At 46.9% G+C, this 27,150-nt stretch overlaps 1 protein-coding gene across 2 annotated transcripts in view; it reads left to right on the forward strand.

The window, feature by feature from the left end:
* Positions 1–1,163: 1,163 nt before the first annotated feature.
* ADAMTS17 (ADAM metallopeptidase with thrombospondin type 1 motif 17) overlaps positions 1,164–27,150 on the forward strand; it is a 326,554-nt gene continuing 300,567 nt past the window's right edge. For both annotated transcript variants that reach the window (XM_072737129.1, XM_072737130.1), the window contains exons 1-3: positions 1,164–1,315; positions 1,858–2,228; positions 12,494–12,659. In XM_072737129.1, the coding sequence (XP_072593230.1) occupies positions 1,237–1,315; positions 1,858–2,228; positions 12,494–12,659 (616 nt within the window). In that variant the 5' untranslated portion in view covers positions 1,164–1,236. The remainder of the gene's footprint in view (positions 1,316–1,857; positions 2,229–12,493; positions 12,660–27,150) is intronic.

The raw sequence follows: 27,150 nt of genomic DNA on the forward strand, positions 1-27,150 counted from the left end.
GGTCCAGTAGGAGTGCTGTAACTGCTCTGCTTTGAGAAAATAGAAAACAGGACAAGGAAGGACAAGGAGAAACCTGAGAATTGTTATGCTTCAGCTAATTGTTTTGTTTTCTACCAGATGCTCCTCAGGAAGCTGAAGGAATCATCTTTCTTACAAACCTCAGTTATATTCTGGTGGGAAAAGAATGAACTCAATTTGATGTCCAGGCTTTGCCACTTTGTGTGAGTTTCTTGACCCCCAAATCGGGCTCATACTTGCCTCCTGTCTGCCGTTGAAGCCTCTGGCTTGCTGTTGGTTGTCAGCAGCACTAGACTGGAAGCCAGGATGACAGGGACACCCAGGTGGTTCAGTGGTTAAGCATCTGCCTTTGGCTCAGGTCGTGATCCCGGGGTCCTAGGATCGGGTCCTGCATTGGGCTTCCCGCAGGAAGCCTGCTTCTCCCTCTGCCTGTGTCTCTGCCTCTCTCTCTGTGTCTCTTATGAATAAAAAAATCTTTGAAAAAAATCAGGACCACGAATTCTAGCTCTTGCTGTGGTAGAAACTTACTGGGTAACTTAAAGTCTCTCCCTCTCAGTTTCTCAGTCTGTAAGAACATGCCTGTACTACAGGCTTCTGTGAGGGTAAAGACTACAGCAGGTGCGAGGCTTTAGATAAACACCGCTGCATTGTACGTAGCCATCAGGCGCAAACGCAGGTGTGCCAGAAAGTGCCGGGCCACAAACAACCCAACTGGTTTTACTCTAGAGGGAGAGAGAATATGCTTTTATGAATGAAACCGGTTGCCCAGGACGATATCTGGACTGTCCTCTTGGGATGCTGGGCAGCAGGAGCAGAGAGGATTTTGATAAGGAGGACAAACTCGGGAGACCAGTCAGGTGTCCTCCCGGGTCGTCCGGGGTAGCGCGGCTCCGAGAGGCTCCCTGGCGCCACCTGGTGTCCCATCCGCGCCACTGCCCAGAAACCACGTGTAAGAAAGTGCTTACAACCTAACTACGCACCCTGGTTTAGACCCGTCCTGGCCAATGAGAGAGGGGGAGGCGGGGCAGGGGGAAGCGGGGGTCCAATCGCCTCCTGCCTTCCGAGGCGAAGGCGGGGCTTGCGATTTACCACGTTGGGTTTGTCCGCAGCGCTAATTACTTTTTCCAAAGGCTGGAGGGCTTCACTCCGGCTGGCGCCGCCGCCTCGCGCGCTCCTGCTCCGCCGCGACCGTCCGGGGGGCTGCTCCTCCCAAGTACCATGTGTGACGGCGCCCTGCTGCCTCCTCTCGTGCTGCCCTTGCTGCTGCTGCTGGTTTGGGGACTGGACCCGGGCACAGGTAGCGCCCCTTCCTCGCCCGCCCGTGCCTCTCGCGGCCACCTTCCTGCTGCCCTCCCGAGGCGTCCTGGCGCCGCCCGCCTGCCTGCGCGGCGGGGCTCGGGCTCGGGCTCGGGCTCGGGCTCGGGCTCCGGCTCCTCCGGCTCCGGCTCGGGCTCGGGCTCGGGCTCCGGCTCGGGCTCCGGCTCCGGCTCCGGCTCGGGCTCCGGCTCGGGCTCCGGCTCCGGCTCCGGCTCCGGCGGCCCGCTGACAGCGCTCGCGGCCGAGGGGTGCGGGCCGCGGCCGGGCTCCAGGCGGCTCCCGGGCGGCCGTGCAGCCGCCGGGTCCCCGGAGGAGCTGGGGCGGCCGCGCTGGAGCCCTTCCCCGGGTGGCGCGGGGCCCGGGCGGAGGCGCTGGCCGGCTCGGAGGTGCGGCGGGGCGGCGGGGGGGAGCGGAGGGGACGGGACGGGAGGGGAGGGAGCGCCGGCCGGACCCGGTGCGCTGCGGGCGGGCGGGCGGGCGGGCGGGCCCCGCGGCGCTGACGCGTCTGCTCTCTCCCCGCAGCTGTGGGCGACGCGGCGGCCGACGTGGAGGTGGTGCTGCCGCGGCGGGTGCGTCCCGACGACGTGCACCTGCCGCCGCTGCCCGGCGCCCCCGGACCCCGAAAGCGCCGGCGCCCCCGCGCGCCCCTCGGCGCCCCGCGCGCCCGGCCCGGCGAGCGCGCCCTGCTGCTGCACCTGCCGGCCTTTGGGCGCGACCTGTACCTGCAGCTTCGCCACGACCTGCGCTTCCTGTCCCGCGGCTTCGAGGTGGAGGAGGCGGGCGCGGCCGGGCGCCGCGGACGGCCCGCCGAGCTGTGCTTCTACTCGGGCCGCGTGCTCGGCCACCCGGGTTCCCTCGTCTCGCTCAGCGCCTGCGGCGCCGGCGGCGGCCTGGTACTGCCCGCGCCCTCCGGGTCTGCCCGTCGCTTAGTCGCGGCGCCGGGGGTGGTCCCCGGGGCAGGTTGGGATGCGGGTGGCGGCGCCTGGGGGTAGTTCAACCTCCGGAGGGAACCTCGGCTTCTCCTGCCCCGACCTTCCGGAGGGTCTCTGAGCCAAGGGGTGAGGGGGTCCGGTGCCTTCCACCGGCTGTACGGAGCCGTCCCAGGTGCACAGGTGCCGCTGTTCGGGGCTTGCCTGGGGGGCTGTGCGGCACCCGCCGCGGGGAGCGCGGGTCTGGGGGGCGAAACCCGTCAGGCCCCGAGGCCGAGAGGCGCGCTCACCCGTGTTTCGTGGCACCCGCACCGGCGTGTACGTGTGCGTGTCATCTGTTCTGGGATGTGGGGGTAGGGTAGTGAGCATTCACCTCCCTTCTGCCCTCAAACGAAAATTTGGAGGGGTCCCCTGACAGGCCACTAACCTCCTCTTCTTAGTTGAACCTTGAAAACCAAGAGAGGGGGTGTTCATACTCCTGTTCTCTTAGAGCACAAACAGGTATTTGCCTGGCAGCCAGCCTCAGCCCGGCCTGAGGGATGCTTACACTGGTGATGAGACCGTGTTCCTGTCCCCAGAAGCTCCCTTGCTGTGGCAGCAGCGACTGCACCCTGCTACATTTGAAGCACTTGTGGCAGTGCTAGGAAGGGCAGGGGAAGTTCTGGCGCATCTCTGCCCTGCTTGTGCTCGCGCTTGATCACTGTACGCTGGTGCCCAGCCAATTGCTTCTCAGCCTCTCCGCTTCTCCATGCCCCCTAGGAGCGCACATGGCTGGCAGATGGGCTGCCCCCAACAAAGCTTGGTATCGGCTCAGTGCATGAAACACCCGAGTTGTTTCTGTATCTTCCGACATGACTGGCCTCTGGGGAAGCAGTTTCTGATATTCTTTCATGTCTTTTCTTCCCTAGCAGAAGAAACTGTTTCCCCCATCTCCGCCTTATCTTGCTCTACCATCTAGAATTCTCTAGCCCTTACCCACGGAGCCTAACACAGGTCCTAGAGACTCTGCAGCAGAGCCAGAGAGCCTGGGGGTCTAAGTCTTTATGAAAGACCTCTGCTTTCTTCACAGCTATGTAGAGGAATTCTGGGGGTAATTTCCTAGGATTGGCTTTCACTGGTTCCCCTTGCAGGACTTTTCTGAGCCCTGATCAGAATGTAATCTACTTTTGCTAGGCTGGAAGAAATTGGCGTCTTTGGTTAAAGGAGGAAAATGGACCGTGGAGGCAGCCTGTTAGGAGCTAATGTGGAACAGGGGCAGAGAATGTGGGCTGCGGGTGAGGAGGCTTAAGTAGGAGTGAGAAAGGCTCAGATCACCGTAGGACTCGGGTCAAGGCTGTATCATGTTCTGGGAGGGACTGGAAGGCCCACATCATTTTTCCTGTTTTTGCCAAAGTGTTTAAAGTCTAGGTCACATCACTGTACTGTACATGGAAACATCTGAATCCCATTTGCTGCGGTTTGGTGAGTTTCTCTAGAGGTCAGAGTTTATACTTCTTGGTGTAAAGTTTCCAGCGAGGAGCTATCTGTGAAGGAGCGAGGGTGGAAATCTGGATAACATTGATTCCAAATCCTCCCTGAGTTGAATGCGGGGCCCTCTCACAGATGGCATCTGAGCCCTGAGCGGGTTCACTTCAGTCCTCCAGTGTTTGGAGAAGCCTGTCCTTCCCTTCGATGCCATGTGAGGGCGCTGTGCTTTAGTTAAAGGAATCCCGCCAAGAGCTTGCGTTCAGTGTGTGCCAGCTGCTGGTGGACCTCTAAGACTTGAGATTCTAAAATTCCTGCAGGAGCAGACACTTCTGGTGTTTAGTCTGCTGCATTCATCCTGTTCGTGTGAGCTGGATGCTGGACACTTCTTCCTAAGTGCACTCTGCAGAGGAAGGGCTGGAGGCAGGAAGGAAGAGACGGCGTGGTGACTTGGAGTGGACCTCTTGGTTGCAGGGTGGTTCTGAGACCTGTCAAGAGAAGGAAGGCAACAGGATCTCAGGCTAACCGAGTTTGCATGGCACTTTGCTTCACTTTGATTTGGGTTCCCAGACTCACTTGAGACAGTGCAGGTGGGTGGTAATGTTGTGTTAGTCACTGTTGACTGAGGGGGAAGCCCTGGGAGATGGAATGGGGGTGTGTTGTGTGTTTGTCAGGACAGGCTCAACCACAAGGTGTGGGGAAGGAGAGATAGCAAATAGGAGATTTCTGACATCCACAGATGGGAGTCTTCCAAAGCCGCCTTGTACCTGAAGGTCAGGTAGAGCCCAGGGACGGCAAAATTTTCTGGAACCAGATAGTAAATATTTTAGGCCTCGTGGGCCATGTGGTCTCTGTCACAGTTAACTCCACACTGTCCTTTTTGGCATAAAGGCACCATAGACAGTAAATAAACAGATGGACATGGCTATACTCAACAAAACTTTATTCCAATGTTGAGTCGCAATTATATCCTGATGCATCAAACATCTCCCAAATGGCTTAGTGGGGAGTGTTAGGTGCAGGGGAATGTAGGCCCTATTCCCTGCTGCATGGCATCTGTGCTGCCTCCAGAGAAGTTTGGTATCTGTTTAAAGGAGATGCATAATTAGAGTAGGTACTTGTTTGTGGGGCATGAAGTGTAAATATCATGTTGCATTTTACCTCTTCTGCTTTTGACTGTGGGCAGAGGTGTGGGCCCATGGTGTTCTCCCTCTCTTATCTTGAAAAGCTGTATAAACTGCCCTTCTTGGCTCTTTGGAGACCAAAGGTGCAAGTGTTAATTGTTTTCTGTTTATGATTCTTCATTTTGTTTACGTTTCAGGGAGTCCCTAGACATTACATAAGTTTTTGGAAGAGTTTGTACAACCGTGTATTTCAGAGTAATGAACTTGGGACATGTGAGGCAGGTATTTCCACCCCCCAGAGAATTTATGCAAGTTTGGATCAGCTGCCTCCTGTGAGTTGGACCAGCTGATGGAAGGTGAGCAAAATTGAAATCAGGTTAAACTGCCAGAGCGGGCAGCAGAGATGGAGCTTTAAGGGGCAGAATGAATGTCAGTCCCTGAAAAAGTCTGCAATGAGTGAATAAAGGAGCTGTCTTCCATCTCGATACATGAGGACAGAGAGCAGAGGAGGCCCCTGCCAGAGAGTTTTGCCTGCTGAGCGGTGGCCATTCTGCTTTGATGAATGTAAGCTCAGGAGAGTCCACCCAACTAAAAATGTCCCTCCCTTCTGGGCTGAGGCCATGGCCTGCCAGGTGTATGCAGTGAGAGAAATATTGAGATCAGACAGAACACCCAGGAGCTCCAGGCTGTGGAAATTTCAGAAGCCAGGCCACCCCAGAGGGAGGACAGAGAGAAGGTCAGGGACGTTCCTGGCATGCTTTCTCTAGAATCTCAGACACACTCCACGTGATCTGTGTTTGGAGTCTCTCTCATCCAGGTTGGCCCCGAGGGTGGACCTAATGGCCCAGCCCAACCTGACTCTGGCCAGTCAGCTCGATCGAAGCACAAGGGGCCAGTTTGGCAGCACATCATTTGTTGTCTACTCGGGAGCTTTGTGAGAATGCTCCTCTCTATTCCATGGGCTAGACAGATAAGGACAGAGTGGGGTTGAGGCCAGACAGTCATCGAGCAGGCAGCTTGGAAGAGTTGGAGGACTCCATTCTTGAGAGGACAGCCTGCATTTCATGACTCCTTTGATGAAGGGGGCAGGTTTGGGAGGTTGCTGTCTCTCCCTTTAGAAGCTCTCTTTTGACTGATTATAAAATTGCCTAGCTTTTTAATACAGCATCACTTGATTGCATGCAGCCGAGCAGGAATCCACTGTGGCAAAAATTGTATGGCATGGAGATCATTTGGAAGGGAGCACAGAGACCAAAGTACAGTGTCCTACATCATCATACTGGTATAGGTGTGGCGAAGGCACATTGTCCTTAGTGATTCATCACTGGATATTACTGAAGAGCTCATCATGTACAGCGTAAATGTACTTGGAAAATGCACATGTATCTTTCAAGCCTCATAAAGAGTTGAGTGGATGTTAAGGAAAGTCAGGAGAATAGGGAAAAGACAGTGTGGAATTAGGAGGCGTGGAGGATTTGAAGGGAAATTTTTGGATGGGAGAAATCTAATCTAATCTAATCTTGCTCTAGAATCATGTTCACGGGGGCGCGCAGTGACTTTCTGCCCCCACTGCTCTCATGGGCATCATGGTGTCCATGGAGCTCTCCCCAGTTACACTCTGTAACTAGGTTTCTGCATCTGAACTCTTGTGTCATTGGCAGCATTGTAAAAAAAAAAAAAAAAAAAAAAAAAAGGAAAAAGAAGTGCAAGATGGGATGCTAAACTGAAGATGTCTTCACCTGATTGCATTCTTGGGGCTTATTTCCTGAGCTTTAAAATGCTACAGCTGCCTGGGTTTGGATGTATGCAATGGGAGATGGTTTTGCAACCAGTTTATCAGAGGGAGCCATGCACAGTCACTGCTGATCCTTTGCATGCCTCTGCATACAGATGCACGGTCACCTTCTTGTTCTTTAGGAAGTGAGGCTGCATGGTCGCCTGGGGGCTGTGATCGTGAGTGAGCCACCTCCTCTCAATGGTCCTGTCTGCAGCCACTTGGGGGGTAAAGAACGTCAGCCTTGTGTGGCTGTTGACAGAATCAAGTAAGATTAAGTCTGTGAAATCATTTAGGACGAGCCTGGCACATTAAGGCATTAAAAACACGTTTCTTCTGTTGCCCTATGGGGCCCAGACTTTTCCAGCTATAAATCAACCAGTCAGTCAACACTGTTGACTAAGTGAACAGATCATTATCACACACCTGCCCTGTTTGGACACACTGGTGGGCTCCCAGCAAGCCTCAAGGAGTAATACAACATGGACCCTGTCTCAGAAAACAATCCAGATTCACACAGGAAGGAGGGTACGCTGGAGCCTGCAGGGTGACTGAGGGTGGGGTGGGGTCTTCAGGGAGAAGGAGGATTGGAGCAGAAGGGGGCAGGCCTCAGCTTCTAAGAAAGAGGAGTGATGGCAGAGCCTCCAAGGTCAGGTTCTTCCCTATATCAGGGGCCCACAAGGTGGCTGTGCCATGGGGATGGGGGTGGAGATGGTTTTTTAGGAGATGAACTGAATGGACGAGCATGTGAATTAGGTGAGGCAGGACCCCGGGTACCAACCTAAGGCATTTAGAATTTCTCCTAGAGCAGTGATTCTCAGCTTTGAGCTGGCATCAGTGTTCCCTGTAGGATTCGTTACCCTGGTTGCCGGGCCCGCCTTCTGGGGTCCTTGATCCAGTCTGTCTGGGTGGGCCTGAGAGCTTGAATTGAACAGGTTCCCAGGTGCTGCTGCTGGCTTGGGACCACATTTTTGAGGATCACCAGCCTAGAGGCAATGGGGAGCATTTCTGGTTCTTGACTAAGGGGGGTCCCTGATGATAGCAGTGTGGGGGGCATTGGAGGAGGAAGGCATTTGGAAGCACGGGGTGATGAGCCCTCAAGCGTTGGATTGTGGGAGTGGGAAGGAAAATCTATGCAAGAGAGATTCTGAAGGAAGAACTGACTTCTCTGTGACTGACTTTAGTGATCAGAAAGGGGGAGAAGCTGGCAGTGACTGGCCCACATTACAGGGGGCAGGCTGGCTTTTGGAAGAAGATTGAGCATCTGTTTAGACAGCAGCTGGACTTTGAAAGGGGGCTCTGGATGGCACTCCAGGACAGGGGCAGTGGGACTCAATACGGGGTGGGGGGGGGTTGGAAGCCTTCTTGCCTGTGTGGGGTCAGGTGAGCTCCCCTGAAGCTCCGCCTCCCCAGAAAGTTGGAGGCAGGTACAGGAGGGCCTGCAGTCACAGGATTGTTTTCCCTTCTTGGATACTTTCTTGCTCAAGCAGGAAGCAAACTAACAACCCCATTTGTTGCATCCTCCCAAACCACCCACACTAACCCATGGACAGGGAGAAGGCCACCCAAGACCCACGCCAGTTAACCAAGGAGCCACAGCTTCCTGAAGAAGGGGCTGGGAGGGCTCCCCAGGCCCTGAAACTCCAGTGAGGTCTTCATAGGACAGTGAGGTCACGTAGCGTCATCCCCTCAGACAAGTGTATTCCTCAATCCCGGAGCATACGTACGACAGATTTTTTTTTTTTAATGATTTTTTTTTTTTTTTTTTTAGATTTTATTTATTAATGAGAGAGAGAGAGAGAGAGAGGCAGAGACACAGGCAGAGGGAGAAGCAGGCTCCATGCAGGTAGCCCGACGTGGGATTCAATCCCGGGTCTCCAGGATCACGCCCTGGGCTGAAGGCGGCGCTAAACCGCTGGGCCACCTGGGCTTCCCTTTCTTTTACATTATCTTGAAAGCATTTTTCTCCATTATGCTGAGAGGTTGTGCTGATGTCAGGAGGTGATAAAAGTCCATACATCCTTTGTGCATTTTCCATGCTGCCAGGAGGGCTAGTCATGCTTCGGAGGTTGGGATGGAGCTAACACGATCTGATTTATAATACTCTCCTAACGCAGTACAGAAACCCTTCAAAGCAAGCACCCAGAACAAAGAGAATTGCAAAGGAGCCACTCAGAACAGTTATAGTATCCGGTGATACCTGATGCATTTTATTTAATGCACATTTCTGTAGTAGGATACCACATCTTAGAAAATTTCAGATTTCTCTTTTAAGAGCACCATTTCATGGAGGATGATTGCATCCTTTAAAACCATGCGGCCTCAGGACTTCCAGCTCTGTCTGCTACAGGCATTCCTTTACAGCTGTGTGTCTTCAGATGAAGTCTGCAGGCCTCTTTTGTCTCCTGGAACTGGCTTGTTACTGCTGTTTGTCGCTGCAATCGGTATGACATGAAGGCTTTGGAAGAAGATCCCCGTGTCTCACCTCAGCATAGATGGTGACCAGAGGATTAATGCAAATCCAAGCAGCCCTGCCCAGCTTCTGGGACCACAGGGTGGCTGGGGACTAGAAGCCAGAGTAACAAGGTCAGAGGAAGGTCCAGTTCAAATCCAGGCTACCTCCAGACATTTCAATCAAGGCAGGAGGTGGCCAGCATCTCTGGCAGCTAGTTAAAAACTAGCACAGTGATTCTCAACCCTGGCTGCACTTGAAAGTCTCCTGGCAGGCTCATAGTCCCACTGCCTGAGTTCTACCCCACAGGGATTCTGGTTCAGTTGGCCTGGAGTGGGGCCTGGGCATCAGGAGTTTCTCATATGGCTCTACCGTATAGCTGGGGATGAAAACATCGAGTGAGGGGGATTGCAGAAAGTCCCTGCTGGTCCGGTTCATCCGATCCTATTCCATTCCAATCCATTCTGTTCTACATTTGCATTTTCTTGAGCAACTATTACATGGAAGGTACTGGAGAAATCAGGACTAATTGTGATCCTGTCTCAAAAGGAACAAGCTATCGAGTTGTGACAAATGCCCCATAATGCAGTGGGCTGCACCAAAGTGCCAGGGGAAGGGGATGTTTTTGGGAGGAAGAGCGGAGGAAGGGGGAAGGTCAAGGAAAGATAAGGAGGGCTGGTGAGTATTTGCCCTGGGCTAGATGGCATGTATGCCTGGGGGCCGGGGGGGCGGGGATGCAAGTGGCACTTTTCAATAGGATATTTTTATTGTTGGCCACATGATGACAGGATGAACATTAAGAGACACTCCAGGGAGCTTAGTGACAGACTGGGATTGGAGGTGGGGCAGAGCAAAGTCCTTCCTTGTGCTGGCTGGTGGGGGGCGGGGGCTGTGTCCAGCCCCCTCCCTCCTGGGTGCTAGTCCTGGCTATGTCGGCTTACAGGTTGGGTCCCTGCCAGGTAGAGTACAGTCCATCAATCCATGTAATTATCTTACTGTTGTCTATAAAGGAGTGGAAACCAGCATGTGAGTCCCCTCCAAACAAGACCTGCTGAAGCAAAAGGGCTAATTATGCTTGAGGCTCTATGTACAGGCAAGCTTTCTTGCCAAGGGGCCATGCCCCTATGTTGCATTGCATGAGAACTACCTGCTACCTGACCTTTTACACCATAGCCTGTGAATGCAAACACTAGCCCAAATGGGTAACCAGCATTAAAAGTGCTAGGTTCAGGGGGGCCTGTAAGCTGCCAAAGCCGGAGCATTTTAGGAAGAGTCCAAGTTGAGCATGTCCTCCGGAGAGCATGGGGCTCCTTCCACGTGGGGGCTCATCCTGTGTGCTGTGCCACACCTGCCAACTTTATTTCAACACATGGAAGTGTTTGCTATGGTTATTGAGGTGTGTGTTCTGCTCTGAGGCTTTCTTTAGGTAGAGCCTGAGTAGAGCTCTGCATATCCCCACAGCCACCTCTGCTTCTACTTCTTCTGTCTCCCCAAAGTATCTTCATGAACAAATTCAAGTTTTAACTTCAAAGGAGAGAGAGGAAAGCCATGCTTTCCTACAGGTCATGCATTGCCACTTTAAGACAGTTTTATTTGGGCAGTAAAATCTCTTGAGTAGTTCTTGGCAGAAGTTCTAATAAAATGGAAACCTTGAAATCTGCTTAGAGCTGTAAGTACGGTCTCACTCTGTGTTTTGGGCACTCAAGGTTGTGGGCGATCTTATTAGTTGATCTGAGTTGCTTTCAAAGAGGCTTGGTATCCAGGCATTCTTTCAGAATGTAGAGGAGATCTGCCATTTGGCTTGAGTGAGCTCTATGCTTGAGACCAGAGGAGCTGATGTGATGGAGAGCAGTGCTTCTTAAAGTGTGGGCCCTGGACCGGCAGTGTTGGTGTCACTGGGCACGAGTTAGAAATGCACGTTCTCGAGGTCTACCTGGGACCTCTGGGTGATTTTCACATGCATTGGAGTTTGAGAGCCACCGCTTCAGTGTGACACAGCCTTTAGAAAATGGGCTAAGGGGGAGAGAGAAGAGATGATGCTCATTTCAGCCAAACACTGATCTATCTGCTTGATCTACTGAATCTGTTTAGCAAAGGTGGTCCTGGGCATCCACCTGGAGGAGGCACCATGGACTGCACAGCCCAGTTGGGTCCCTTGTGGGAGGTTTACCTTGCTTTGTTGACACCTTAGGGGGGAAGCTAGCAGCAGGTATCCTGGGGAAGGAGCACAAATTGGTTTCATGCTGTCAGCATGGGTTCCAAGGGATAGGAAGAGTTCTCTGCACCATATCTATTTATTTTAGGATTAATATTCACTGTATTAAAGCAGCAAATTAAAAATCCTAGTTCTTAAATTTTTTACTTCAATTTACAACTCATATCCTATTTTTAATCTAACAAGTTTTTTGAACTCTTTTTATCGAAGTATAATTAATGGTGTCATATTAGTTTCAGGTCGACAGTATGAGTCAATTCTATACATTTGCCTGTGCTCATCGACATAAGTGTCCTCTGAATCCCTTTTATCTCATAAGTCTTTTTACAATCCTTTTCAAGGAAGCTTTGGATAAAATTTGGCACCACTTGTAAATTTGGTGATTAACAACTTTTAAAATTCTAAAACTGCATTGAGAAATTTAACATATTCTGTTTCCTTTTCAAGTTCTCTGGTTGGCTGAGAAGCCCTTTGCAAGTATTTCAGTGGTTCCTACAAACCTAAAAAGTAGTCCTATAAACATGGGAAGTCTTAAATTCTCTTACACATTCTAACACTGCTTATAAACCTAATAAGACTAAAATCACAAATCTAAGTCTGTGATGTACTTTAAATTAAAATCACAAATCCAATCCACTGGATACTCTGTCAATTTCTCTTAAACACCACAAGTTCTGAAAGAATGTACAAATCCCCTGTCACAAAGCTATTAATACTACAGGACTGACTCCATCCTTTTTAATTCTTATTATCCCCAGGGATAAGATGCATTCTTCCCCCCCACCCCCCCTTAAGGATATAATTGTCATTCATCCCCAACACTTTTGACATTGCCGCCTCAAGTGGAATTTTGGAGGATTATTTTAAAAATTTTTAAAAGAAAATTTCATTTTATTAATAATAAAATACAATTCTTTTGAACATGAACCTGGAAGGTGGGTACTCTTGTAGATATCTCTGCACTCCTGACCCCATGCCCCCTTCCCCAAAATAGCCGCTAGGTGGGCTGTTTCAAATCACACAAAAGCTCCTTTTTGGGCTTGGTAAATTGGAGCAGCCTGCAAAACAAAAGCCCCGACATGAGGACCAGGCCAGAGCCAGGTGGCCTTGCTGCCATCAGGTTGTTGGGGTCATGGGTGTGTGTGTTTGTGTGTGTGTGAATGAGGATGATTCACGTCCCGTTTTCCTCTTTCTGGGCAGGTTGGCCTCATCCAGCTTGGGCAGGAACAGGTGCTAATCCAGCCTCTCAACAATTCCCAGGGCCTGCTCAGCAGAGGAGAGCACCTGGTCAGACGCAAATGGTCCTTGACACCCAGCCCCTCCACCGAGGCCCACATACCTGGACAGCTTTGCCAGGTGCTAACAGGTGAGTCTGGGAAACAGCATGATTGACAGTATACGCCGTTCGACACTGCTCCATGTCCCCAAATGCCCTGAAGTCGTGAGCAAGAACTTACCTTTCCCTAGATTTTGAAACTTTAATTGCCCCTAAGACCACTGCCTTTTCCTCTCTGTGTAGATTAGTGTCAGCATTTCATGTGTAGCAGCCCTTTGAAAAGGGAAGGCACCCAGGATCTCATTCATGCTGTGCCTCGATTGCATAGATTAGGAACAAGTGGAGGGCCTCCAAACCTGGATGGCTTGTTTGTTATCAAACCCTACATTGGTGGCAGAGCTAGAATGAGAATTCCCTCCCTCCCTGGCCAGAGTTTGCTCTTCAACACAGGGGTCCTCAGGCCTGGATGCACTAATCAGAGCCACCTGGGGGCCTCTGAAGCCATGATTCTCAGCAGCATCAGCATTGCAGCCTGGGAACCTGTCAAATGCATGTTCTCAGGTTCTCAGCCCTCTCCAGACTTCCTGAATCTGAAGCTGTGCGGGTGGGGCCAGGAATCCTTAGTCTCACAGGTGATCCTGATGTACTCTAAGGCATGGGGACCACTGCTTTAAACAATGCCTTGCACTGACCTGTCCCTCCAGTCTCCTGATCCAGTTGGTGTGGGGTGTGACTGGGGTGTCCATGCTTTTAAAGGTGATTCTAATAAGTAGCTTGGGGTAAGAACCCAGGGTTCTTACATTTTGTACATCTATTTGAGCAACCTGTGGATTACCGATCAGTCAGGTATTTTAAGAGTTTTTCACGGTCACTGAAATTGACACTGCAGTGACACCGGCAGTCATCCTGCGTAGTGTCCCCTGATGAAGACAGATAAACTGTTATTCACAAGTGGCATTTCCTCCCTGGACAGCATGGAACCCCATGGCTGACCAAGACTTCTTTTTGGATAAAAAAAAAAATAGACATATAATAGACATATAATACTCTGTTCGGTATTCTAGTAACATTGGAAATATATCAGTGATGTGACTCTCCTTTAGAACAGCTTTAGGGTATATGAACAAGCCTTGCAGCTCAGCTTACTTGTTTCGTGGAGACCTGGTCGTATCCAGGTAGCGGCCTTCCTTAGCTGGTCTACATTTGGCACAGAGGTATTGGAGGTGATGTTACTGAGCTACGGCCATATCCGAAACCACAGGAGAGCTCTGAGTGGTAAATAGAGAGTGGCACCATACATGAGGATTTTGCTCTGCTCTTTCCTGTACCCTTACAAAACTAGGGGAAGGTGGATCTCAGCATAAAACTAAAAAAAAAAAACAAACTCTTTAAAAGGAGGCAGGGTGTTTGGGTAAGTTGGTTGGTTGTGTGTTTGGGCTTGATGTTGGTGTGTTATTTTAAACATCAGCCAGTGGGCAGCCCCGGTGGCTCAGTGGTTTAGCACCGCCTTTGGCTTGGGGTGTGATCCTGGGGGCCTGGGATCGGGTCCTGCATCGGGCTCCCTGCATGCAAGGAGCCTGCTTCTCCCTCTGCCTGTGTCTCTGCCTCTCTCTCTCTCTCTCTCTCTCTCTCTGTCTCTCTGTCATGAATAAATAAACAAAATCTTTAGAAAAAAAATCAGCCACCTGTCAGTTTTGGTGGGGCAGTTTTTTTTTTTTTTTAAAGCCTGCTTTCAAAGTGACTGTTGCTCACTCTACACCTGTGTGCATTTTCTGCTAATCTGAATATATTGTTTCAGAGACGGGGATTACCCCGAGGCAATGGGTCTCAGGGCTGGCTGCCCATTGGCATCACCTGGGGAGCTTTAACAATTCACGCCTAGGTCCTCCCCCCAGGAGAGCTGCTTTAATTGGTCTCGGGCAGGGCCTGGGCATCTGGTGATTTAAAATCTCCCTAGGTGGTTCTAATGTTCAGCAGGCGCTGAGAATTGCCGCGCTAAGGAGTATGAAACATGAGTAATAGCACCGGTGGGCCATCGGAAGTGGGTTTTTCAGGTGAGAACCACCAGGCAGGGCCCCACCATGAAGTCCAAGGGACTTCATACATTTTATTCTCACTTTTCCCTCTATTCAAGCCAGCGCTCATCTACGGCTAGTTTAGGATCAGAAACCCAGGGTGCTTGTGGATGATATCATGGAATATTTGTCTCATTACCTACTGCCATCCTCTTTAGGGGCATGCATGATACCCGGGATTGCTGACAAAATGATAAATTATGCTCGGGTTTGCATTTTTTTTTTTGGTCCCTGGGGCTGGTTTCAAGGCACCCTTTGATAGAGTGTTTAGCTTATAATGAAGGAAATAAAATGAACAAAACCAGAGTGGGGAGGATGTGATAGAAACAAAGTTAAAATAAGAGCAGCCATGCAAGAAATTTCTGAATTTGCTTAAAAAAATCATCTCCCCTTTGTTGCCCCCACATTTCATGTGCTCAGAGCCACATGAATATTTAAGTTGGGACCAGTTCAGACTGTCCTGGGTAGGAACACAGACACAGGAGAAAAGTATATATTTCCCTTCTGGTCCTTCTTGTTTTGTGTGAAATACTCCCTAAGTTTTGCCGTATTGAGAAAGACCGTGAACCTTCTACTAGGCTTAGGTAATAAAGCAATTAACCCTTATCTAATGTGGATTAACTTCCTGTGAATTTAGAAATTTAATTGAGAAATTGAGAAAATCAATTTACTGGGAAACCAGGAAGATACAATTTTGGCTTCCTGGAAATAGGAATCAGATGAATCATCTAAGATTTCCTATGGGAACATATTCTTTATGGCTGACGTGGCTGTCCCAGGTGTCATTGTCTTGCCTTGGATCTTGTGCTACCCCAACCTTGGACCTGGCCTGGGAGTAACCAGCTGGCTCTTGCAGGTGAGGAGTCGGATAATTCTTCTTCCTCCAGGAACCACTCAATTTACCTGAGTGCTGAACTGTGATAAGCCATCCTGTTCTCTAGGCAGACAGAGGGGCTAGCCTGTACAGTGAAGGCCCCCAGGAAGGACCTACTGCCTTTTTGTAGGTACCACCGAGATTGCATTTCTAGCAGTCTTTGGGGCTCCTAGAGAGAAGACAGGCTGATCCTATTACCTCTATTGCTCCTTATTTTTAGAACTTTATAAAATGATTCATGAAGTATCACTCCACATTGGAACTTGGCATGAAAAATACGGAGTCTGTGAACCAACCAACCTATCTTTCTTTCTTTCTTTCTTTCTCTCTCTCTCTCTCTTTCTCTCTTTCTCTCTTTCTCTCTTTCTCTCTTTTTTTGTCACACCTTGAGTTTTTGGAGGTTTTGGGAGCTATTCTCAACAGCAAAAATGGTATTTTGGATATTTGGAAATGGTTCTCAATTTTGACATTAATACTTCATGTCTGTCTTCTGTGTTTATTTTAATGTCTCCATACAGATTCAGTTTAGAATCTCCCCATTTTCCTGGGCTTTAGTAACAATTTCAGTCTTTGTCTCCTCCACCATGGTAGGTGGTCAACCAACATGTGGTTGGTTGAGGTAGATGGCAGAAGATTAAAACTAATTTCCTACCAGGCACTGTCAAGATAGGAATCCTACGGTGTTTTGGTGGGCTCATTTTAACTCAAATACACCAACAATGGTACCTGCTAAGATGTTGATGTGTACTTTGTAGTTTAGGTTCTGTTACGGTTGTTTTAGAAAATCATTGCAGTTATTTTGTAGTGTTTGGTCCATTTATAGCATTATAAAGTTAATTTCAGCAAGTATTTGGAGGACACCATAACCCTTCAGAAATTGTGTTTTGCCAATTTATGCAATAATTTGCACATTTGGCCATAAAATATATATATACAATCGTGGCATATGATCTGTAATAAATTATTGGTTGGGACTTGGGTTTTGTGTCCATTAAGATTCATTTGGTTGGAAATGACAGAAATCAAACTGGCTTAACCACTTACAACATCACTGCTCTGGGTGCATGGAACTGAGAAGCAGAGCAGGAGATGGGACCTCAGGGAGGCATGGTCAGGCTGGGTTTCTGGGCAGTTGTTTCCCTCTCTAACAGCCTCGGTTGGCTTCTTATGTAGTGACAAAGAGGCAGAAGGGCTCAGGAGATAATCTCTATTGTTTAATCAGGAGTTGAAGTGGGTTGATCTGGATTGCAACTTTAACTACTTGCAGTTTGCCACTAGTTTCACATGTCTTGGGACAGCACCAGAAGAGCTTAGATCCCAGTCCCCACCTCACTGTGGAGGTATCATTCCATTTTCTGTCTTTGTACTGACTTCCTACAGGCCACCATACGTGGTAAAATTCTGGTGGAATAGACGCAGGGCACCCCTACTCCAGACCTCATCCATCATTTTGGCTGACATGGTCCATAAGAATTTGGCTGATTCCTTTTTTTTTATTATTAAAGATTTTATTTATTTATTTTTGAAAGACAGAGACACAGGCAGAGGGAGGAGCAGGCTCCATGCAGGGAGCCAGATGTGGGACTTGATCCCAGGACTCCAGGATCACGACCTGGGCTGAAAGCGGCGCTAAACTGCTGAGCCTCCCGGGCTGCCCTGGCTGGTTCCTTCTAACCTCCACAAGATCCTCTGTCTAATGCTGCTTTAGCTCCTCATCCCACCTGTGTGGCAGGGATGAATGTGGCTCTTGGTCTTTGTTCACTTAGGAAGGGCTCAATCCCTCTGAAATTTGGTTCTACTCTAAACTTCAGTGAGGCCTCAGCTCTCCAGTGGATTAAAAAAAATGATTTTATGGTTTATACAGTGTTTTTTGTTGTTGCTATTTCAGTGGTAATGGTGTTCTGCATCTTACCTAGAAAAAGAACTCAAAATATATGGAATTAAAATGCTACTTTGAGTTTTTACATCTTAATATTTTAATGTAAGACTTTACTTACAGATAAAAAAAAATTAACTCCAAAGGCAGACACTGATATTTTAAGAATTATTATTACAGGGGAACAGAAAGAAGAACAGTGACTGACTCTGTCTTTCTTGGGTGTGACCCCAGAAGAGTCCCTTGAAATCTCTGTGCCTCTGTTGTAATTTGTTAGGGCGGCCAGAACAAAGTACCACAGGCTGAGTGGCTTAAACAATAAGCATTTATATCCTTACAGTTCTGGAGGCCAGAAGTCCAAGATCAAGATGTTGGTAGGATTGGTTTCTCCAAAGGCCTCTTTTTTTGGTTTGTAGATGGCCACCTTCTCCAGGTCCTCACATGGTCTTCGTCTGTGTGTATCTGTGTCCTAATCTCTCATTTCTTTAAGGACACTAGTTACATTGGATTAGAGCCTTTTGATGATGGCCTTTTCAGTTAATTACTGTGCAGACCCTCTCTTCAAACACAGACTTTAAGATGCTGAGGGTTAGAGGACATAATCCAGTCCATAACAGCCTGTGTTTTCTCATCTGTAACATTGAGACGAGGATGCTGGTCTTGTCCACTTCTCATGGTCATTGCTAAGGAACATGCAGATGAGGGGTGATGTGATCTTTCCAGCCACATTGTTGGGGGTGGGGGGTATATTCATGAGAACATTCATGGATGCCTAAAATGTTAAAAAAAAAAAAAAAAAGGCAAATTTAGAAGGAATTGGAAACAAGCCGGATAAAGAAACCCTTTCTGTAAAAAGAGATAGCATAGTTGGCTGGCAATCTATTCACATATTTTTCTTGATAAACAGATACTTGAAGGGGCTGCATAGTCTCAGACAAGATAGAAAGGACTGAGCCACTGTCAATATCATCAATACCTTCAATATCATCTGCAGCTAAGTAGTGTCATATACCTCTTAGTGGCTTTCTGAGTGTTACAAGAGATAATGCACACGTGTCACTTAGCCACTATCAAATTTTAGCTATTGTGGCAGCTGCCGTGCTTATAATTATTACTTGTACCTCCCCATTCTTCATCCTCGGGACGACTTCAATGCCTTCTTTCTGTATTAAGTTGGAGAGAAAGAAAAACCCTACAGGGCACTGAGCTAGGAGATGAAAGCTCTCATTATTCTTAAATCTGCCATTCTTGCTTCTTGAACAAATCCTCAACAAAATCAAGGAATCTTAGTGTTTCTAGACCAGCAGTTGCCCTTAGAGGTCATATGCTTACATTTTTCCTCTTGTTTTTCATTTATTTGGCCATTCAGTATTTGTTGAATGAATGTGCCCCCCGCCCCCCGAACCCTGGGCACGCTGGAATGAGCTTGACACAACACAGTCCCTGTGCATGGGGAGCTTATGGTTTGGTGGGGGAGCCAGACAATATAGAAGTAAACAAATGTAGCAGGTTTAAATTATTTTTAGCTCTGAAATATTTCAACTGGGAAAACAAAAAAACAAAAACAAAGGCAAAAACAAAAACCACACGCAAGAAAAACCAGAATTCCATAAACCCAGCATTCAGACTTAACCAATGTTAAGGTCGACTATGTCTGCTTCAGAACTTTTTCCTTTTTTGAGAGCAGTTAACGTTTATGGATATGACTGAGTGTCCCCTCTCACTCTGTCCCATATCATCCCTCCAACTTACTCCCCAGAAGAAACCACCATCCTGAGGAATACACTCGAGACCCCCAGTGGATGCCTGAAACCACGGATAGTACTGAAGGCTGTATCTACTATGTTTTTTCCTATACACACATATGTATGATAAAATTTAATTTATACAGGAGGCATAGAAAGGGATTAACAGCAACAATGTAATTCAGTTATGGGAATGCATTTCCAGCATGTCCTCAGTTACCTCCTCACCACTTTGTTGCCTTGAATTCTGTCCTTTGGATCTTCCGGTCTGAGGATCACAGGCCTTCTATGGGAGTTATAAGGCACTCAGTAAAGCACAGTTAGGCCTGCCTTCAGCCCCCTGTGCTGTTCTTTTCTTCCTAGCTTTGACACACCACCACCTTCTCCCCTCCCTGAGTCTTCTCCATTGGCTCACTTTCTAGTCCTTCGGATCATTGGGTTTTTTGTATTTTGTTCGAATTTGTGGTTATTCTCTACAGGAGGGTTAGGTCTAGGAGAAGCTTGTTGGCTCTATTGCATTTTACATAATACTGATGCTTTGGTAATGGTTGAGATTTGCATTGTGGTTTAGAGTTTAGGCATCTTTTTTTTATTTTAATAAGTGTTTTATGTGTAAATTAGAACAATGTGTTTAATTGTTGTGAACAGTGTTCTGTATATATGTTTATTAGCTCAAACTTGGGATGTCAAAATCATTCCTGTCATCATTTTTGGCTTGCTGGATTTATTTGTTTTAACTAGAGGTATGTTAAAAATCTCATAACTTTTGTGGCTTGGCCAATTTCACCTTTCAATTCTGTAAATTTTCACTTGATGTTATGAGGCAGTATTGTTTGCTGTATTCAGGTATAGGAGCCTCATTCCTCGTGAAGTTATTACCTTTACTGTTGTGTAATGGACCATTTTTTATCCTAGTAAAACTTTTGCTGTCCTAGGCCTAATATTAGGTGTACCTAATATTAATATTGCCAGAGTTTTTATTTCGATCAATGTTTGCCTGGTGTTTACTTTTCCTTAGTTTTATTTTCAGCCTTTCTCTATCATGATGTTTTATGTTTCATGATGTTTTTATGTGTATCTTTTATGTATCCAATTTTTTAAAAAAACATCCAACTTGAGAATATCTGTCTTTTCATTGACGATGTTCTTTTTTTTTTTTTTTTTAAGATTTTATCAATTTATTTGAGAGAGTGTGTGCCAGTGTATGAGCAGGGGGGAGGGGCAGAAGGAGAAGCAGACTCCTCACTGAGCAGGGAGCCCACTGTGGGGCTTGATCCCAGGACCCTGAGATCATGACCTGAGCCAAAGGCAGATGCTTAACCGACTGAGCCACTGAGGCTCCCCAGTGATGTTACATTTGTGGTGTTTCTAGTATAATTAGTTTATTTCCACCATCTTACATTTTGTTTTCAGTTGATAATACCATGCTTTTTTTTTTGCTTCTGTTTCTTTTTGTTGTTTCTCTTCCTTTCTTTCTGGTTTACCAGATAGTCTGAATTCCCCCTTCTTTTTTCCATTGATGCGGAAGTTTATAATCTATTCCACATTTTTGTTGTTACCTTAAAAGGTAAATTTAATTATCTTACAAAAGTCTATAAGACATTAGGTACCCATGCCTCACATTTTGAGAGCCTTCAGATGCTTTCACTTTAATTTTACCTGTTATTTGTACCCATTCTATTTTGTTTTTTGTCTACTCTTATACTTGTCATCATTGTGTATTTTTTATTTATTTTTCATCATTATGTCTTTTTTACAGTTAGAGTTACTTAGGTTTATTTACATCTTTGCCAACTTATTTGCTCAGTATTGTTTCTTGCAAGCCACTTTTCTGTGTTTAATATCCTTCTGAAAAACTTTTTTCAAAAAAATTTTTTAATTTTCATTTTTTTGAGTCTAGTTGACACAAAATGTTATGTTAGTTTCAGGGGTACAGCATAGTGATTTGACAAGTTGGTATGTCCTGCTATGTTCACCACAAGCATAGCTATCTGAACCTTTATGTTGCTATTAAAATATCATTGACCACATTCCTTACGCTGTGCCGTTCATTCCTGTGACTTACTCATCCCAGAACTGGAGGCCTGTATCTCCCTCTACCCATTTTGCCCCCCCACCCCTTCTCCCCTCTGGCAACCATCACTTTGTTCTCTGTATTTATGGGTTTGTTTTTGTTTTTGGTTTGGTTATACCTTTTTTTCTTCTGGCCTTTTCAGTCAGGGTTTGTGAGTGGTTCAATTATTATCTCTGCTTTTCCAAAGCTGCCTTTATTTCACCTGTACACCTAGTGATGATTTAGCTAAATATAGAATTCTAGGTTGAGTCTTTTCTCAACATGTTGAAGTTGTTAATCCAGTATCTTCTGACTTGTTATGTCTTTAAAAGGTCTTCTATCCATTCGATCTTAAATTCTGTGTGAATAATCTTCTTTTCTCTCTGTAGCTTAAACAATGTTATCTTTGTGTTCTCTAGTATACCTATGGCAGATTTTTGCCATATCTATCCCATTTTGGACCCACTGTGATTTTTGGATGTGAGGATTCATGGCTTCTGTCAATTCTGAGAAAGGCCTGGGCTCAAATTAGTGAGGAGTGATTCTTCCCTGTGATCAGCTTATTCCCTTTCCTAGAACTCCTACTCGGTCAATGTGGACCTTCCGGTTCTTTCCTCAGTGTTTTGTTAACTACTACTACTACTACTACTACTACTACTTCTTCTTCTTCTTCTTCTTCCTTTTTTTTTTTTTTTTTTTTTTACATATTAGGTCTTTTCTGTATTCTGGATGTTTCTTCTCATTGGTCTTCCACTTCACTGGATTTCTCTTAAACTGGGTCTAATCTTCATTTAACTACTGAGTTTTCAATTTTAGTGATTAGAATATAAACTTCTGGAAGTTATGTTTGATTCTTTTCCAGTTCTTCCTTTTTCATAATGTCTTATTCTTTCATTATGATTTTAGCCTGGTTATTTTATCACCTTGGTTATTTTACCCTAATTGTTTGGGGTCTTCTTTGAATTATTCCACCTCGTGAATTTCTTGGGATGCTGATCTTGCTGTTTGTCCTATAGGCCCACTCTCACACTGGCCCTTTTTCTTATGTGGATTGTAGGTTTTTTTTTTTAAGATTTTATTTACTTATTTATGAGTGAGACAAAGAGAAGGGCAGAGACACAGGCAGAGGGAGAAGGAGGCTCCCCGTGGTAGCCCAATGGGGGACTCGGTCCCAGGACCCTGGGATCACGACCTGAACTGAAGTCAGATGCTCAACCACTGAGCCACCCAGGGGCCCCTGGATTGTAATTTTTATACTATGAGCTCAGTGTGGGCTGCTGTGTTGCCCTCTCCACCCCCATTGGCCCATTCTCTGTGGGAATGCTCTGTATGCTGGGTTATGGAAGAATCTCTACTGAGAATTTCACATGGATTTCTGTTGGATACCCCAGGACTTGATTCACCAGTCCAAATGTGATTTCTACTTTAGCACTTTTCCTTAGGAAAGCTGTACCTTGAGAGTGACATACGTCTGTGTGTATACAGACCAGGACAATTTGCACCCAAGGCTTTGCCTACCATTCCCCTGGCATTCAGAGCTGTGAACAGAGACAAACTTCTCTGACCTGTGGGTGCAGGTGTCCTGCCACTCCAGGGTCCTGGCCACATCTCTTATTTCACGGTGGCAGTGTAACACTGACCCCTTACCCTTTAGGCCAATTGTTTGGGTCACATGTCTTCCAGGTCATTGAGGCCTCAGATCACTCATTAATTGTTCCAGATATGAGATTTCTCAATGCATCTGTGCCATCCTTGATGCCAGGGACCTTTCCATGGTGCCTGGGGCCCATGGCCTAGCGGCTGCAAGCATAACTGCCTTTCTGCTGCTCTGAGAACTCAAGCAGCCCCCCAACCCCCAGGCTCAGATGCCTCCCACTCTGCTCTTGCTGCTTCAACCCCTAACCCTCATCTCAAGGGCACTCTTTCCCCTAAAATTGTTCTTTCAGGGAGATCAGGCTTCCGAAACTACAGCCAGGAATGGCAGCTGTGCCTGACTTCTGCTTTGGGCCCACCAAAATGCCCATGGCAAAGAAACACGAAGGCTACCTTGCATCAGTAGCTTTAGGGGAAACACACACACACACACACACACACACACACACACAAACCGCACCACATTAATACACAGTAAATCACACAGAAGTCACTCACTGCGTCTTTCACTGACCTCTAGAATAAGTGCTATGTCCTTTGTCATGTTGTTCAAAGAAAATATCTATGACTCTCAAATTCTGTGGAAATTGAGTTTATTCCCTGGGCTGAAGGGGACTCCTGGAATGACCTGGTAGTGTTTCTCAGGTGCCCTGTGGCATTTCTGGTGTGCATCCACCACCTGCTTTGGAGGGATCTGGCACCAGTGTCAGCTGACAGATGAGCGAGGGTCTGCCCTGGAAGGCCAGGGGGCAGGCAGGCAGACCTCCCACCTCCTCTGGGGCTGGGGATGCACATCCACATTTCCTGGCTGTCTGGTGTTCCCAGGGGGCACTTTTGAGATCACCAGATAAGTGTTTCTTGGACTTCAGAGTCTTCCTAGAAAAGCCCACGGGGCCCGTTTGGCATCTTGAGTGTTTAGGAATAATGGTTTCGGCATTCTCTGTTGCGTTCCGACTTTACTCTCCCAAGCTCGGGGGGACTCTCCAATCCTGCCATTTGTTTTATATGAACCATGTGTTCATCCAAGTCCCTTTGATCTCACTTTTATTTCTTTTTAAGACACATGACTGAAGAAATCATTCAGATTTTCGTTTGGGGTGTTTGGGTGGGAAGAGGATGCTTGGTAATCACTCTTTGGAAAGAATAAAATTAAAACCCAGTAAAATCGCTCTATAAAGGTATCATCATCCTTATACTATGATTATAATTATTGCCATTATTCTTCCCTGAGGCTGTATAACTCTGGCTTTGGAACCTGTAAGATGCTGTAAAATGGACACTGCCTGCCCACATGGCCTGGGAGTGAATGCAGCCCCTGGGACAGGGCCTAGCAGCTATGGGCAGGTCTCTCGCTGCTTCCCAGCATGCAGAGATGCACCAAGTCTGCCGGTTTCCCTTATTTCTATGTTTCCTTACCTGTAAAAGAGAGGTAAGACTTTTGTCAGTATTTTCATTTTGCCAGGTTGCTGGGATTCAAGTGAGCTGGTGCTAACGGGTTTTCATTAAGTAGAAAGTATCATTAAGATACAAGGTGTTGGGGATCCCTGAGTGGCTCAGTGGTTTAGCACCTGCCTTTGACCCAGGGCGTGATCCTGGAGCCCCGGGATCGAGTCCCACGTCGGGCTCCCGACATGGAGCCTGCTTCTCCCTCTGCCTGTGTCTCTGTCCCCACCCACCCCCATGTCTCTCATGGATAGGTGAATAAAATCTTTAAAATAAAATAAAATACAAGGTGTCATCTCGTTATGGAAAAGGTCCATCAAGTGGGCTCTCTAAAAGCCAGGCCTCAGATGAAGGCCTGAGTGCAGGTGGTTGGTTTGAGAGAGGGAGGAGTCTTAGGAAGCAAGAGAGAGAGAGAGACAGGGAAGAGCAAATTCAGTGGAGTCCAATGGAAAACCCAGTGGAAGGCGATTATGTCAAGGTTATTGCTGGGGGCGGCAGGAGCTTGGTTCCTACTCTGAAAAGTGCCTGGAAGCTTCCAGAGTGATCTTAAGACTGTGGACACTGGGAAGCTGGAGTGTTATCCAGAACCTTTTGTCTCCCATATTTCCAGCTGCTCTTGTGTAGGCCAAGCAGGCTTTTTAGATATAAGAGCACCTGGGTGGCTCAGTGGTTGAGCATCTGTCTTTGGCTCAGGTCGTGATCCCAGGGTCCTGGGATCAAGTCCCACGTCAGGCTCCCTGCAGGGAGCCTGCTTCTCCCTCTGCCTATGTCTCTGCCTCTCTCTGTGTGTGTCTCATGAATATATAAATAAAATCTTAAAAAAAAAAAAAAAGATTCTGGAAGGGAATCTAAAGGGAAGACCAGGATCATATCCTTGAGGCGGGATTCTGTTCACAAGAGCTAACCATCAAAGTGGTGGCATAAATTGGGGTGAGAGGGGGCACTGTGGGGAGGGTACCTAAGGGGTATCCTGCAGGTGTCCTGGTTGGGAGGCAGCACCCAGTAGGAGGGACCCCTTACCACTTACAAATGTTAAAAATTAGAGAAAGCTTGTTACCTTCTCAAAATTCCTATATAATCAGTTAAAAAATTTCTTCCCGTGTGAACAATCAGTTGATCTGTAGTATATTCCTCCCTTCCCTCTTGTGTCCTTCCTTCCTTTTAAGAAATTTAGACACTCCGCAAAAGAAACCCCAAGATGTCCACAAAGGAGTGGACAGAGCATTGCACACATGGACCTCCGGTAGGCTTGGTGAAGGCCGTCTGGAAGGGAAGTCCCTCTTGCCTGGGGTTTTGTCTGACATTTCTTCACAACTAGACATAAGTCCTATGCTTTTGGCAGGAATACCAACAAGGTGAGGTTCTGTTCTTTTCAGGAGGCACATGCTGGTAGTTTGTCCCGTGACTAGGCGTCAACTTCTATTCCTGGTTCAGGTTGTGTTTCTAGATGAATCTGATATAGAGCGATGATCTTTCCATATGCAATTAGCAAAAATTTGTGGAATATTTTGGAGACTGTGTAAATATCCTGTTCTTCATCTGACTTTCATTCACTAGTTTTAGCGTCTCTTGATTCTTCAAAGACTCAGTTATTATTGTGGGGGCTTCATAATGGTGCTTTTCTGCCTCCATTATTTCTTCCACCTGTTTTTTTTTTTTTTTTTTAAAGATTTTATTTATCTGACAGCATAAGCAAGGGGGAGAGGGAGAAGCAGACTCTCCATTGAGCAGGGAGCCCAATGTGGGGCTGGATCCCAGGGCTCTGGGATCATGACCTGAGCCAAAGGCAGATGCCTAACCGACTGAGCCACCCAGTGCCCTTCTTCCACCTTTCTAATCAGTGTTCTCCTGCAAGGAGAGCTTCATCTTCTCCCTCATTTATTTATGTGCATCTGTGTGGACTTGTAGATTCTTATTTAACTCATTTAAATATTTATTATTTAATTGTATTTAATATATATCATTATATAATATATATTAGTTATTTCATATATAATCATATTATTAAATATATAAAATATAAAAAATTTACTCATTTATTTATTCAAATAAATGGATAGTGATTTATTTCCTTTTTTTTTTTTTTTTTTTTTTTTTGATGCACAAATAGTCTCAGACACGGCCCCACCATGAGTATAATTTTTCAAAATCAGACATGGATGTTTGAATTTCTTTTTTTTTTTTTTAAGATTTTATTTATTTATTCATGAAAGACAGAGAAGCACAGACACAGGCAGAGGGAGAAGCAGGCTCCATGCAGGAAGCCTGATGTGGGACTCGATCCCAGGACTCTGGGATCACGCCCTGAGCTGAAGGCAGACGCTCAACTGCTGAGCCACCCAGGTACCCCTGAACACTGGAATTTCTAAAGGCAACCCTGGTGAGAAGGCATATATATGATTGTTCTCCTTAGATGTATTAAGATGGCATAGTGTAAATGAAGTCCTAATATTATACCAACCTTGAATTCCTGGTTGAATACCCACTTGGTCATAATGTTTTATTTCCTTAACTTGATACTGTTCTTTGCTAATGCTTTATTTAGGCTTTTTGCATCCATATTCATGTGTAATGTAGCTCTATAATTTGTGCCTGTGTGTGTGTGCATGTGTGCATACATGCTATTCCTCAGTTTAGGTATCAAAGATATACTAGCTTTTAAAGAAGTGTGGAAACTTTCCTTTGTTTTCAGACTTTGGAATGATTTATGAATCCTTGAGGCTGTCTGCTCTGGGAAGGTTTGGTGGAATCTGCTATGGAACCAGCTCAGCTTGGTGCTTTTCTGTGACTGTAGTTCCTTTATAATTTTCTGTTTCTTCTGTAAAATAATTGGTTTAAATTTTTGTATTGCTAATGGGATCA

Source organism: Vulpes vulpes, chromosome 14 (assembly GCF_048418805.1).
Source record: "Vulpes vulpes isolate BD-2025 chromosome 14, VulVul3, whole genome shotgun sequence".
Classification (NCBI taxonomy): domain Eukaryota; kingdom Metazoa; phylum Chordata; class Mammalia; order Carnivora; family Canidae; genus Vulpes; species Vulpes vulpes.